This window comes from Apodemus sylvaticus, chromosome X (genome assembly GCF_947179515.1).
Source record: "Apodemus sylvaticus chromosome X, mApoSyl1.1, whole genome shotgun sequence".
Classification (NCBI taxonomy): domain Eukaryota; kingdom Metazoa; phylum Chordata; class Mammalia; order Rodentia; family Muridae; genus Apodemus; species Apodemus sylvaticus.
Genome location: NC_067495.1, coordinates 116,445,582 through 116,461,689, shown reverse-complemented (window position 1 = coordinate 116,461,689; position 16,108 = coordinate 116,445,582). Strand labels below are relative to the sequence as shown.

Genomic DNA, 16,108 nt, shown 5'->3' with positions numbered 1-16,108 from the left:
GTCTAATCCACTCTCACTTCTAAAACCTGTTGGTCATTTTCCAGACACCAGACCATCGGTGGCTGACTTTCTTGAAGTGGAAACCTATGTGTTAATTAGTTTTTTATTTGTTTTTGCCAAGTTGACACAAGCTAGTCTCACCTGCGAAGACAGAACCTCAACTGAGAAAATGCCCTCATCAGATTAGCTCTGTACGAAAGCCTGTGGGGAATTTTTAAAATTAATGATTGATGTGGAAGGACCTAGCCCACCGTGGGTGGTGACATCCCTGGGCAGATGGTTCCAGGGCTAAAATATATATAGTTACTGTCTGCCTCCGTTTCCCATCTGGGAAATGGCGATTACAACACCTGCATTTTAAGACTTTTGGGGGCATTAAATAGGAGAAGCCTCATTCAATTTGAGGAAGGTCCGCCCTACAGCAAAAGCTGAAGAAATGGCAGAGAGCATTATTACGAGAGGAAGCAGCATACAAGAAAAACAGCGCACTGGCTTTTTAAGGCAGTTGGAGCCTCATATGTTTTCATTTGCTTTCTTTGGATGGGCTTAAGAGTACGGCACTTTCGGCTCAGGCCTAGGAGCACGCCAGGTCTAATAAGCCCTAGTTAGTCACATGGATATGCAGTTGGTACGGCTCTAATGGCAGTGTCCTCAGGTGTTCCAGTAACGTGATTGCTCCTCTCCTCTTGGAGTGGCTCAAATCATCCTGTGTGATAGCCAGTGTTCATTACTGTAGCCAGCACAGCCAGATGCCCATCAAGTACTATATGGAGGGCCCTGTGTTAGAAGTTCACGAAGGAGTAGCCAGCATATGTTCAAAGAATGGTAAAAGCATTTGAAGTGGAGTCATCTGGGGTCCACAATCTGAGGATTGTTTCATGCCCCCCCCCCTCTCAGATGATCTCTCTTGCAAAATGTAACAAAACAAAAGAAGCCATGCCTCTGATCAAACTCCTATTGTATCCATCTAAGCACACATCTAATATGTGGGCTAGCCTCTCTGTACCGTGCTGGGAATATAAAGAAAAACAAGACAGAACACCTAATGGAGACAGACAGGGAGATACTCTGTTGCCATACAATGTAACAATGACAATGATTAGTTGAACAAATGTTTCTTAAGTATCTATTACTTGCTAGGTACTGTTCTGCCTAGGTGCTAAGGATACAACCGTGAATGAAACGCACAAAATCCCTGCCCTTATGGAGCTGACAAAAGTGGAGTACTTGTAGGCAAGCTGTAGAGGAGGTGTGGTTTGAGCCGAACTTAAAGACCTGTGCATGGGATCATGAGCATGCGCACAAGTCACAGAACAGAGGAGTTGGTACTCTCTCTCCATCCAAGGTACAGTCTGGTGCTGATGAGATGGCTCTGTGGATAAAAGTACTTGCTGACTGAGAGAACTGACTCCTCTCCTCTGCTTCATCCCCCCTACACAGTGGCATCCGGGCATCCCACACACAGATAAAGAAAGAAATGTTTCAAAAAAATCAGAGCAAATAGTCCAAAGCCTCAGCATTTTTTTTTTTTTTTTGAGTGCCACCCTGGCTAAAAGTGAAGGGTTCCCAATGTCCTTGGCTCCTGTGTTTGTACTTGTTAACTGGGGCCTCACCCAGAAGGTTAATCACTCTAGCCTCAGGCTGCTCTCCCCCACAAGAGGTGCTTAGCAGAGTAGGCTAAGACCCTTCATTTAAAAGGCGAGCCTAGGGCTCAGTGGGTAAACTTGCTTGTCCTCTCAGCCATCTGGTGAGTTCCATCCTGCGGACTTGCTCTCTCTCTCTCTCTCTCACTCACACACACACACACACACCACACACACACACACACACACAAATACACAAATAAAATAATTTTTAAAGGCAAGCCAGTTTTGGAGATTAGCTGAAGAAATTTGAATAAAATAAAACTTAAATCCAGAGCTTTAAGTATTTTGTGCAACAATGATTTCTAATTTTGGCTAAAATAGCAAACAACCCACTTGCTAAGTGTGGTCTCGTAGGCTGTGCTTTTTATAATGCAAATTTCTGTTTGGTATCTGTCCAAAGGACTTTTTGTTGGTGGATACTAAAACTATCTGATGGCTTTCATTGTTATTTTATTTTGATAGGCTCGCCTTAGGCACGTAGGCTGGCCTTGAGCTCAAGATCCTCCCTAGAATTCAAGAATTACAGGCCTACCACCATTCACATTTCAATATATTTTCTGGCTCATGCCCAAGAGATCACCTTGAAGTTCTAGAATTCTTCCGATAAGCTCGTTTTGCAGAGCTCACTCCTTCACTTTGCTACAACTCGATTTTATCAACTGTGAAATGGAGCAAATAATACCACCTACATAGCAGGGCTGGTGCACTGAATTCATGTAAACTGGGCTTATACCTGTCTTGGGAGAGGTCAACTGTGATCTTGAGTCTATAGCTTGAGAGGAATCCCCGGTATGGAGTTGTAGCAATTATTTCATCACCAGAAGCGCATTCTCTTCAATCTGTCTGATTCTAGAAACTCAGGAAAGAACTATAGCCCCATTTAAGAAATAAGCTGCATATGATGGGGTTTGCCTATATTCTGCCTTGTATTCAGACAGCTGAGATAGGATAATCACAAAGATTGCCAGTTCAGAATTAACCTGGGCCACATAGCAAGACCTTGTCTCAATCAACCAACTAATCAATCAATTGATCTACTAATATAAAATTGACCTTTGTGGGAAAAAAGATGCTTTCTTGGATGTAATATACTTGCTCAAACACAGATACATATGTACACACACACACACATATGCATGCAAGCACAACATTAGTTTCCAGTTTTCTTGATGGAAAGACTGATGGAATGTGACATGACTCAAGAAAGACATGGGGCCGAGGTAGGATTATAAATTCTATGGCCAATTGTCTAATTGGAAGCAGGATGCTCAAGAGCTTATTATCCCCTGACCTTCGTTTCTAGAGTGAAGCTACTTACTGTAGTAAGTAAGGTCTTTTAAAAATTATTTAACATTTTTTTTTTTGCAATGCATCGAACATTGGCCTCGGGCTGGGAGGGCCCCACTGAGCTACCCACCCCAGCTACATCCCTTACAGCTTTACAGCTCAGGGTTTTTTTTTTTTTTTTTTTTTTTTTTTTTAACAATGAATGGACTTCTGAACCCTGGACTTACTTGCAAAAGTGAAAGGAGATTATTGCCTTTAAAGGTCCCAGGGGGTTGTCTATTCTCAGCAGTTTCTTTCTCTAGGGAGGAGTGAAATCACAGGATTGGGCAATCAGGCAAGGCTCACAGATTCCTTGAAATACTGCTGGAGCAAAGGGAGCGGCAAGCGCCCTGCGATTGCACTGGCTTGGCTGGCCGAGCAGTGCACACTGCCTGGAGGCAGGGAGGCCGGATGTAATCTTGGCCTTTGGTCCCTTTCATAATCAGTGTTGTAAAATAAAACCTCATGTGCCCGTTGTCCAGTCCATCCCAGGAGTGTCCTTCTCTTCCTTTACAACCTTTGTCTGATTCACTTTCTACCAATACATATGGAATTTTCTAAAGACTGGTTTTAAAAAAAACTGTGCAGATTGAGCTATGGACATAGCTTAGAAGAATTCTTGCCTAGAACACGCAAAAACCCCAAGTGTATCTCCAGTACTGCAGGAAAAGTAAAATGTGCAGACCAAGAATACATCAGTTATGCCAGCCTCCCATCAGTGACATGACAATAAAATATCTTGATAAAGCAATTAGCCCTTATAATAGTATTAAAAAGCTGGGCTGTGGTGGCGCACGCCTGTAATCCCAGCACTCTAGGAGGCAGAGGCAGGCGGATTTCTGAGTTCGAGGCCAGCCTGGTCTACAGAGTGAGTTCCAGGACAGCCAGGGCTATACAGAGAAACCCTGTCTCAGAAAAAACAACCCCCCCCCCAAATAATAATAGTATTAAAATTATACAGAAGCTTGGCCATACAGCCCAGTTATATAGCATGTGCCTGAGTGAGACATTGGTTCTGCTTCTCAGCATAAGATCGAGAGATAGATACATAGATACGTAGATACATAGATATATAGAAATGAGCAAAGACAACAAAAATAAAAAGTTGCCCATAATAGATCTCTAGCATTATTCTTAGAACTTTCTACATTATTAATCCCTTCAACATATTTTCCCCGCCCCCACCAGGTAGATTCTATTATTATTCTTGTATTCCAGATGGAGAAACTGCGGCACAAAAAGCAGCTAGGTAAAAGCTGAATATTAAGTGAAACACTGTAGCAGTTGAAAGCCTAAAACCTTGTGAGCAGTCCTGAACAGGAAGTCTATGAGTGGTGTGTTCGGCTCTGGAAGAGAACAAGTAATAAGGAAGTTCCAAGTTTAGGTCTCCCATGGACCTTGCATACTGGGCTGGCTGGAAACGACTTCATCTCCTCCAATTCCACAGCAGGAGTGGATACAGGGTTTACGGAAATATTAGCTTATGGAATTTGAGATTCCCTCCCCTTCCCCCCACCCCCGAGACAGGGTTTCTCTAGACCAGGCTGGCCTCGAACTCAGAAATCCACCTGCCTCTGCCTCCCAGAGTGCTGGGATTACAGGTGTGCGCCACCACTGCCCGGCGAGAGCCTGTTTTTAAAAGCTTATGAAAAGTTTACCGAACCATGGGAACAAATGAATGCATTGAGGGTGTTTCTTCAGAGGGTCCCTTTCTAAGGTTTGGGAGGGGTCGTGCGGGGGATGGAGGAACGCCAGTGAGGAGCGGGCAAGGTCTCCTCTACCCGGGCTGCTAACTTGTCTTCGCTGCAGCCCGCCATTGGCGCTCACTCAGACAGAAGAGTTCTCTTTTCAGTCCTGAACGTGGGGGCCCTTGGAAATTGACCTCTCAAGAGCTATTTAGAAGAGACTTTGCTTTGGGTGTGTCCATTCTGGGAGTAAAAAAAACAGAGGCAGCGAAATGATTTTTAATGAGATCAGGTTTTAAATCTCACAGTACTAAAAGTATTCTCTGGGTAGGCAAATGACCTAAGGGGATAGGCTCCTCCTCCCCAACCCCAGGATGGATGTTCAAGACCGGCTTCAATTGCCGCTCTATTGACAGTCATAGGGAAAACCACAAATTAATACGCTCCTTTAATTCAACTCAGTTTTGTCTCTGAACGGGTCCAGTGAAAGCAACCACCCAATCTGTCACTTGAACAGTGTTTATATCTGTTGCTGGGATACCAAAGGCTCTTTTGAGCAGTTGGCTAAGAGGGGCACCATGCCTCTGACCTTGTTCACCTGCACACACAGCAAATAATGGCCAAAATGTTAGGAAAGCACCTCCAAACATTTGGAATGTAACACAAGGCATCCCCAAATTGCAGCATCCGGTATTTGTTGTTTAAATAAATTTCAACCTGCATACAGAAGTGCACATTACACATAATAGGACTAGGCTTTGAAAAGACAGCTGTTAATTATTTGGAGATAAATCGGATCACCTCCGACCTACAACCCTGAGCTGTAATTTTGAGCCTTTGCTTCTTGGTCCTGAAATTGATGTAAATCTTTATATTTGTAATTTTGCTTGCCAACACCAACCGACCCACACAGTCTGTAAATGACTGCACTGAGCCAGAAACAATGCAGTTACAATTGTGTTAGGTAGTTTCAAATGTGTTCTGGGAGGATTAAATCACTTAATCCAAGTGCTTTCGTTGTTTCTGCATTTTTTGTTAAAAAAAAAATTGATGGAGCTGGAGGATGTCTACACTGGAAGCGACTTTAGAGTTTGCCCTCTCCCCAGATTTAATCTTTCATGGATGACAAAATAAGGCTCTGATGTTAGAAACGGTTTGGGGATTTGCCCCCTGGTTGTTCAGTGAACATGGCTAAAACCCCAAAGGAAAGTACTGGTTTGGGGTATTAATAAAGGGCACACTCGGTAAACCTTGCTTAGAGTCTAGAAGCTACCTCTTCCCTAACAACAATATGTGAGTCTTGGCTCTGGCTTAATGATACTCTCCTCCGGGAAAAAAAAATCACGACATTTAAAAATTCAACTGGTGAAGATATAGTTCCGATAAATCAGCTACTGTTATAATGATAAGCATCAATTTGAAGAGGATAGATAGATCAGAAACTGACAATAACGGTGACTTTTAAGGAGGGAGCCCGAAACGGAAGAGGCAGATACAGAGATATTTACTGTGCATTTTATACCTTTTCTTTACGACCTGGCTTTGATTACGATGTACAGACATTTTATTAAAAACTAAAAAGCAACTTACAAATGCCATCCCTACAAATACCAAAGGAGAAATAGAATGCACTCTAGTAACAGGAATGATTGAAAAGCCGTTGCACATTACATCAATACTTTGAAAATGTTTTTCTTTCCCTCCCAAAGTATCCGCAACAGCTGAGGAGACTGAATGGACTTCCCCGAGGAGTCTCGGGGAAGTGCCAGCAATGGTCCTTGTTTACAAGAACTCACTTTGCTGTCTAGGTTTAAAAAAAGAATTACTTTCAAATTCATAAAGCCATCGTCTAGCACATCTGCATCTCTTTTAATACAAAAATAATGGCTTAAATGACTTACCCTCCACGACAGCTGCCCCTCTGGGAAGGCACCCCTTGTTTCCTTCCCCTGGCGGTCTGGAGCACCCGCAGCACACTGCTTCCAGAGACTGAGCCGAGAGGCCCTCTGGAATAGGAAGCGCGCTGTGCACAAGCTGACCTGTAGTCTGCCTCTCTCACCTGGAATCAGGCTCCACAGATCCTGTTATGCATTGAATAGTCACAAAACAACAGCATAAATTAGAGTGTTGCTAAGATTGTGTACCACCGTCAATGTTTGCATGAACATAATGGACATAATGAATTCTATAGCACTGTCCTGCACAGCTTGGAGAGATTAAAATCACTTTGTCTTTAAATTAAATTTCAAAAATCATTGAACAACAAGAATAACAAGAACAACAACAGAAACCCCCCACCTCATCTGTGTCAGCCATCCAATGACAGGAGATACCACTTCTTACTTTCTGGTCATTAATGCCCAGTCTTACGTTTATTTTAATAGCTGGCAGCTCAGCTCAGTGAGTACACATCTATTGTAATAACCATAAAGGGGGCTTGGGTCCTCTTGTATTGTGTTTGAAACCCTAAGTGGAGAGCCTCTTGTTCCCTTTCAGGAAACAAAATCTGTAACTAAAAAGCCTGGGCTGAACTTTATTTTATATCAGTGCAACACAATATGGTATGTCTAGTTTTCATTTAAGGTGGGCTGGAATTTATTCAGAAATACTGCCGTACTTTGTTCACTAGAAATGGGTGCCGAATAGCAAGATAAAATCTCACTTTTGGGGTGTTGATTAGAGCCACATATCATACCAACTACGCACCAGGCTCTTTATCCTCAGAACACCCCCAAGAAATATGCCTAGCATCATTATCTTGCCATTTTACCAGTGAGGTGACTGAGGTTCTTGGAGAGTAACTGACTTGCCTGAGATCATACAGTATACTTCTGATCATAGAATTCTCAACTACCTCCTGATGGTCACAGGTACCGTTTAGGGAGTGCTTATTATGTATGCTCTATCACATCTGGTTCACATAAACAAATTTCGCTTTTGAATCAGGTGTCATTATTCTCATGGTATACATAAGAAAAATGGAAGCTTAGGGAAATTAAGAAACTCGCCGAACCCAGAGTCCAGATTTTAGCCCAGGCCTCTGAAATACCAGAACAGCATTGCTTTAAAAATATTTCCCTCCAGGTGCTGGAGAGATGGCTCAGTGGTTAAGAGCACTGACTGTGCTCTTCCAGAGGTCCTGAGTTCAAATCCCAGCAACCACATGGTGGCTCACAATCATCTGTAATGGGATCTGATGCCTCTTCTGGTGTGTCTTAAGACAGTGACAGTGTACTCACATACATAAAATGATTAAAAAATATGTCTCTCCAGAAACATCTCAGATGATGCTCTTTTCTATCGTTGCCTGAACAAAGAATGACCACTGAAGAGGAATGAATTGAGGCAAAGCAACCCCAAGTGCAAGTTTCACGCAGGAGGGAATGCTGTTACCTCCTTGTCAATACAGAACTCTGAACTAAGCTATCCCGTTACTCAGGTGCTTGGCCAGTCGGTGTGCATGTCCCAGGCATCACCAATTGATCCCACCGTTTGTCTATGAACAGCTTTAATGCACTCCAGTGAGCAGTTGTGTTCCCAAGCTTTATCTGTGCGTGTGATCACCCACCCTACTTCCTACGCATATTTAAACTTGGCGGGATGGGATACTTTATTTCTTCATAAAATGTCATGGTACTAACAAAACCCACCAGATTTCTGAGCCCTAATGAAGAACTTCTAAATTTGCAATACTACCCTGTGGATCCCAAATAAAAGCTTATCCAGTAGAAACAGGGACATTCTCCACTGACAAGCTGTGAGCATGCCAGGCAAGATACAGGTGGCTGTCATCCAGCACTCTCCATAATCTTGAACAGCATTGCAATCTCAGCACTATAGAAAGGTGCCAGCCCCTAATCCTCTGCTTTGACTGAGATTTAAAAACGGCTTGAGCCAGGTGAAGATGAAAGAAGGCAATTGGATGAAAACTGACAACTATGATTACCTAAAAATAAAACATTTAAACGGGGCGATATTCGAATACCATTTAAAAGTGAACAACGTTGGCTTATGACTGTTTTAACCACAGGAACAGGGAACACAGGTACAGGATACTTTCTGGAAGCTCATGTGGATATGACAAGCTACAGGCAAAAGACCAAAAAGTTTTGGGATACACTGATTCCAAATTCTATTTTGCTAATGAATTGGGAATTGAGGGGTATATATCCAAGCTATTTCTTGCGAAATTGATTGCTGATAACTAGTTCTAAAGTCCTTGCATACCTTCAATCACCGCACTTGGGAGGCAGAGGCCAGCCTGGTCTACAGAGTGAGTTCTAGGACAGCCAGGGAGGGCTGTTATACACAGAAACTTAAAGAAGTTTCTTCACCCCAAGAGATACTGCTGGCCTTTATTCAAAGGCAGTGCTCCCCCACCCCACCCCCCACAAAGCAGCTTCTTCCATGGAAACAAGCAACAAACAAAACTGGTTTCGGATATTTTTATTTCTTCAATTTTTTATTATCAGGAGTGACTGAAATAAAAAATATAATTGAGTCCCATCATTATTGTCATTATGGAAATGGCTTTAAGAGAAAACTGGTCAGATGAATATTATTGCTTCCCACTTTTCAACTGGTAAATAGTTGCCACTGATAAAACAGACAAGGCCAGAGAATCTGTCCAGAATGGTCAGGATATGGTATAGTATACAACATGCCCGTTCTCGGGGAGAACGCCTAGGACATAATTATGTGTACTTCTTGATCTCATCGTACAAGACAAGCACAAAGGCACCACCCATGCCCCTCAGCACGTTGGACCATGCGCCCTTGAAAAAAGCCTTGCTTCCTTCATCGCGAGCGATCTTCCGCCAGCAGTCAAGCGTGCCTGTGTACATGATATCAGCTGCAAAGAAGAAAGACAAGGAGTTGATGACCAAAAACGCCTCCAAAGTAATGTCCCCCCCCCCCCCCCCCCCCCCCCGCCATGCTAAGGATGGAACCTTAGGCTTTGTGTATGCTAAGCTCTCTACTACTGACTGAGCTGTTTATTCTAAGCACTTAAATGGCAGATTTAAACCCAGCATTTACACATTAGCACAGGCATTACTTAAGTGTTAATGTGAGTGACTGGAGAACAGGGATGACCTCTTCACATAAGCACCCCATGTCACAGGCTTTTGTGCAGCCTTGGCGGGGGTGGGGGGGGGGGTGGCGGGGGTGGGGGGGGGGTGGGGAACACTCTGCCACTGAGCTGTCTTCTCTAGCCCCAGACTGCAGTTATTAAAGGCAGCCACCCGCTGCTTGGTGGCCATAACTTGCCCACTCCCATGGACTTTTTATCTTCCGCTCAAGCAGAACTTACTTCCTTTGCGTCCTGACTGCATCATCATGCGACGGCGAACCGTGTCAAAGGGATAGGAAGTCAGGCCAGCGACAGCAGTGACAGACTGTGCAATCATCCAGCTGATGAAGATGTGAGTATTCTTGGGATCTGGGAGCATTCCTGAAAATAAAGAGATTTTTTTTAAAAATCAAAAATGTAGTTTTGCTGACCCATTTTCTATACCCAACTAACATTTTATCTACCATGAGCTTCACAGTAGAAGAATTTGGCTTCCTTCAGCAATTAACAACAAAATGAGCGTTGGGCTTTTTGTTAGGTTGGTGCAAGATATTGCTACCCTGTCTTTAAAAAAACCTAAGAAAAAAAAACCCCAGCTAGCTTTAAGTAACTAAGGTGAGAGGACCTTAAATCTAAGATCAGCCCAAGCTACATTAAAAACCTTATCTAAAGAAACAAATCAGGAATTGGGTGAAGTGGTGGATGCCTTCAATCCTAGCACCCAGGAGCAGAGGCAGATGGATGGCTATGAATGGGAAGTCTGGTCTACATACTAAGTTCCAGGCTAGCCAGGGATACATAGTAAGACCCTATCTCCAAGAGGGAAAAAAAAAAAAAAGCCCTAGGTTGAGTTCCTAAAACTGCAAATAAGTACCCAAAGCTCCCACAGCTTCTAAGCATATAGCAAACTTACCCTTTGCAGTGTCATAGATACCAAAGTAGGCAGCTCGGTAGATGATAATGCCCTGTACTGACACATTAAAGCCTTGGTACAGGCCCTTAATCCCATCAGATTTGTAGATCTTAACCAGGCAGTCACCGAGGCCTTTGAATTCCCTTTCAGCTCCAGCTTTGCCCACATCAGCTGCTAGACGGGTACGGGCAAAATCAAGGGGGTACACAAAGCACAAGGATGTGGCCCCAGCGGCACCACCTGATGCCAGGTTCCCAGCAAAGTAGCGCCAGAACTGGGTCCTCTTGTCCACACCACCCAGAAAGATCTGCTTGTATTTATCTTTGAAGGCAAAGTTGAGAGCCTGGGTGGGGAAGTATCTGATGACATTGGCCAGGTTACCACGCCAGAAGGACAGGACTCCCTGTTCCTTGGGGATACGGACCACGCAGTCTATAATGCCCTTGTATTGCTTATCTGCCGTGATTTGCTTGCTGGCATGTTGCACCTGATGGATAGGAAGAAGGCAATGGGGACAGTTATAACCACAGAGAAGGGAAAAGGGAAAAACACACACATAAAAGCTTTAAGGTTGGTTCCCCTTTCTCTAAATCTAGCTTTCAGAATCACATGAGCCGGACAATTCTAACTGCTGACACTATCGGGGGAGGGAGGAGTGTTGAAGAATTGAGCCGCACCATCGGAGTTGTAAGCCTCAACCCCTGTGAGTGAGGCACCGGCAACTGTACCTATGACCTTTAGACCAGGAAGAAAGGTCATTTCTGCCAGGTCAGGTTCAGAGGCATTAGGGTGGGACCTGCATAGGACACGGTCACCTTGGTGACCACAGTCAACTTCTCAGGTCTCCGGAGCTGCTCCCTTTCCGCCCCGCCCCCACTTCTGTCGGGAGGGGTGCTGGTGACGAAGGCTAAACTCTCGCCTGCGAGCGCCCCCTAGAGGCAGTGCGCGGCGAGCGCGCGGCAGGAAGGCTGGCGAGGGGCTGCGCGGGGGCGGACGTAGCCGGCACATGCTCTTCCCGGTGGCCACTTCCGGCCTGCCGGCCGGCGAGCCTACACCGCGTTGTTCGCCGGCTGCGTGGCCGCGGAACCGGTCCGCGTGGCCTGCCCAAAGCTGTAATCTCCTTGCCGTGACCTTGAGGTTTTCGGTAAGGCCAGGTGCTCTGTTTTCCAGCGCCTGCTTTCAGGCCTATCGCCCTTGACTCTTAATTCCGGCTAGACAGAGCCTCTCCGGCAACCCCATCCTAGTTCTCTGTGCTGGGGACGGCACCGAGCGCCTCAGCTCCCTCTGGCCCCGACCACTTGCGACACTCAAACTCCAGGTCCTTAAAGGCGCCTTCCTCCGGGTTGCCTTTCGATCTGACACTGTGGCTAGGCCCGGGCTTCACCTTGCCCCAAATCTAAACACTGAGCCCCACTTTCCCGCTAGGGTACCCCCTTTCTGTGCAGATCCTTTACTTCCTGCCTGGGCCCCTCGATCTCAGAACGTACCTGCAGCAGCAGCTTGACCCGCTCGATGGGGGCTACTGCAGTCTTGGAGATGGCCGCGGCCACTCCACCGGCCAAGAAGTCCTTGGCGAAGGATACAGCGGCATCTGTCATGTTGAAAGCAAAAAAGGAAGAGGCAGGCGAGTGCGGGACAGGACTGGGTTGACAACCGGCTTTGACTCCCGGACTCTGGGGCGGAGCAAAGCAAATGGCCGACTTATATAGCGGCAGCCAGGCGCTGAGCTGCCGGCGTAAGGGGCGGGCGGAGGCGGGCGCCCAGTACAGGCGCGCGGAATGGCAGAGCTGCTGAGTGGCTCAGGACAGGCGGGAGGAGCCTGGGAGGTCGCCCTCCCAGCCTTGCCTGCCCTTGGCACCTGATCTGGCCCGAGTAAGAGACAGCCGCAAAGAGTACCTTACTATTGGCGACCTGGACCCTGAGAAGGGTCAGGGAATAGGGAGGAAGGGTGAAGATAAGTGTGCCCAAACGACAAGACAAAAACAAAACAAAAACCAAGAAAAACCAACCCAGGCTTAGAGTGAAGACAATTCAGACAGACAAAACCTCCCCAAACTTAAGGAATCGAGATAAATATCTAATGGTATATTAAACGATTTCATTCAAACACACTTAAAGTCTGAAGTCCACTCACCCATTTATTTTTTTGTAAAGAAAATTAGTTGTAGAACCAGGACTGAGATTACAGTAAGGCACATGAATCAAGGTCATGCTAATACAGCATGGGATCCCTGTCTGTAAAGTTCTTAACATTAACGATCCAAGGATTTTTGCATTGGTTTTGAGTTTTTAAAACATTACATTTATACATGAAATTCCTTTCGGTTGCTGAGTTGTTCTGTAGTCCTGTGAACCTCACCCGACACCTGGCACCAGTTTGAAGCTTTGTCTTCAGAGCCAGAGAAAACGGAGGTACCAGCAGGGTGCGATCCCCGGCAGCATGCCCCGCACTGGTTTTCAAATAGCTTAACACAGATCTTTCAGGGAACTGGCCTAGGGAAAGTCCAAAGGACTGGACTCAAGGTGAGGAAATCATTTTAACTGGAAGCCAAACACGGAGCACCCAGAAGGATAAGAGGCTTCAAAAGGTTATGATTGCAGTTGGCAGTTGACTCTTCAGACACCAAGGAAAGTGCTCTTCGATGGCTAGCTGAACTCACACTGTAGTGGCCACGAACCTGTGTTCCCCGAGCCCCTTAATCCTGAACTGAGTAAATATTTGCTACAAATGACCTTCAAATCAGGAGTCCTCCCTCTTGTTCAGGACAGAAGCAGATAATATGATCACCAAACTGCTTTCTGAATAACCAGTGTTTATTTTATAGAAATAAAGGCGACAGTTGAAAACTTAGCTGCATCTGACCCTTAGCTATCCAATCTTCAAAATTCCCAAAGGCAAAATGCCAGTGTGCTTGTCCACACTTAAGACATGGTGGGCATTTTAGTTAGGGCTTCTTCGATTTCTGTGATAAAATGCCGTAACCCAAAACAATTTGAGGAGGGAGGATTTATTTCTTCTTACAGCTTATAGTCCAAGCTGTTGGCGAGAGCTCAACCGGCAGCAACCTAGAGACAGGTGATGTAGAGATCTTGGGGGATAGCTGCGCGGACTGGCTAGCACCCCATGGCTTGCTCAGCAAGCTTTCTTGTAGCATGGCCACCAGCCCAGTGGTAGCCTGCCCATTATGAGCCAGGCCTACTCATATCAAGTATCAAAAGGTGCACCACAGGGTTACCCACAGGCCAGTCTGGTGGCGGCATTTTCTCAACTGAGGTTCCTTCTCAGATGACCCCAGCTTGTGTCACATAAAACTAGCCAGCATAGTGGGCACCTCGCTTCTTTTCTTTCCTTGGCCCTCTCCTACCTCTGTATCTGTCCACTACAGCTTCCTCCAGGGTTTCAGGCCCTTCTAGGGATAGAGTTTATTACTTGTTAGCTCCGAAAAGCCTTGCAATACAAAATGATGGGCACATTACATGTAGAGATTCTAAGGAACGTTCTCCTTTTCCTTAAAAGTTTCTGTGAGCTACCTTATTTGAGCCAGAATATCTACCATTTGCATGTGAGACCTGTGCTCTAGTACTGAGCTACAAAAGCACCCCATAGATTTTGATTTGATACTAATAGCATACAAAGTAATGACACAATCACATCTTTGCACATGCCTGTCATATAGGTTGCTTGTATCTACCCCTCATGACTCCCTTTCACTAGTTCCTACCATCTTCCTTTATACATTTGTGTCATTTATGTGTATATACACACACACACACCTACACACACACACCTACACACACACACACACTTAAACCCAGATTCTACATATGAGAAAAAGTTGCAACATTCATCTTTCTGAGTCTGCCTCATTCCACTTAACAAGATGACCTCAGAGTCCATCTATTTTCCTGCAAATAACATAATTTTGATTTTCTTTAGAGCATAATAAAATTTCGTTGTCAGACACATAGCTGGCAGAGACTTTCACTCCCATTCTGTAGGCTGTCTGTTTGTTCACTTTGTACATTGATTCCTTTGCTGTGAAGAAACTCTTTTACTGCCTGGATTCTGTTTCTTAGCCACTGGGCTCTTTTTCAGAAAGTTTTTGCCCGTGCCTACATCTTGAGGTGTTTTTCTGTAGCAGTTTTTGAATTGGAGGTCTTATGTAATGTCTTTGCTTCATTTTTGAATTGCTTTCTGTACAGGTGAGAACAGTGAATCTCATTCTATTTTTCTACATGTGGATATCCAGTTTTCTCAGCTCATATGTTGAAAGAGACTATCTTGCTTCAAGGTATGTTTTGGGGGCCCACATTTTAAAAAAATCACTTGGTTAGAACTGTGTGAGTTTATTTTGGGGTCCTCTATCCTATTCCATTGGTTTATGTGCCTGTGTTTGTGTCAGTACCATGGTGTTTTTTAATTTTTGTTTATTTATTTATTTAGGTTTTTATTTTCATGGTGACTCTGTAGCTTGAACTCTGGCATTGTGATTCCTCTAGGATCTATTTTTCTACTCAGGATTGCTTTTGGCACTTGGACTATTTTGGACACCTATATGAATTTTAGATTTTTTTTTTGCTATTTCTTGGAAGAAATGGATCTTTATAGCAATTTCTTTGAATCTGTAGGTCGGTTTTGTGATATAGCTGCCTTTGCAATGTTAATCTTGGTGATTTCCAGCCTTGTGGGGGGTGTCTTTCTGTCTTCTAAGACCTTTAAAAAATGCTTTTGGCATTTAAAAAGTTTGATGATAGTAGTTTTTTCCTCCTTGGTTAAATTGGTCTGTTTTCTGAGTGCGACATCTATGTGGGTCTTAGGGAATCCCAACTCTAGTCCTTATGCTTGTTTGGAAAGCAATTTACCCACTGAAATATCTTGATGTTTTCAAAACTATTGCCAGTGGGGTCTCTTGCCCCCTGAGTTCTTAGGAAGTTTGGTATTACTATATAGAAAAGTAATAGCAAACTAACTAACTTTCTTCCTTTTATGTGTGGTGTGTGTGTACCCATGTATGTGTGGCAGGAGCATGTATGTGCACATGCATGTGAAGGTCTGAGTTTGACTTGTCTTCCTATTTCTTTTTTTTTTTTAAAGAATCATTTATTTGTTATATGTAAGTATACTGTAGCTGTCTTCAGACATCCCAGAAGAGGGCATGGATTATGGATGGTTATGAGCCACCATGTGGTTGCTGAGATTTGAACTCAGGACCTTGGGAAGAGTAGTTAGTGCTCTTAACCGATGAGCCATCAGCTCCAGCATCCTACATTGCTTATATATTGATACAGGGTCTCTTACTTGAACCCAGAGCTCTATGGCATGGCTTGTATAGCTGGCCAGTTTGCTCTAGAGATTCTCCTGTCTGCCTCCTACAAGGTGCAGGTGGGTTGCCACACCCACTAAACTCTAGTGCCCCGAAAGCTATGAGCTTTTGTTTATTGACTTTGTGCCCTGAAACTTTGTTGC

General features: G+C 44.6%; 1 protein-coding gene across 1 annotated transcript; it reads right to left on the bottom strand.

The window, feature by feature from the left end:
• Positions 1 to 9,088: 9,088 nt before the first annotated feature.
• Positions 9,089 to 12,340, bottom strand: Slc25a5 (solute carrier family 25 member 5). Its single transcript, XM_052171263.1, has 4 exons — positions 12,129 to 12,340; positions 10,642 to 11,128; positions 9,969 to 10,109; positions 9,089 to 9,509 (listed from the first exon to the last, which is right to left on the bottom strand). Exons 1-4 carry the CDS (start codon positions 12,237 to 12,239, stop codon positions 9,352 to 9,354), a joined length of 897 nt encoding a protein of 298 aa, XP_052027223.1. The 5' UTR covers positions 12,240 to 12,340; the 3' UTR covers positions 9,089 to 9,351.
• Between the last annotated feature and the right edge of the window lie 3,768 nt (positions 12,341 to 16,108).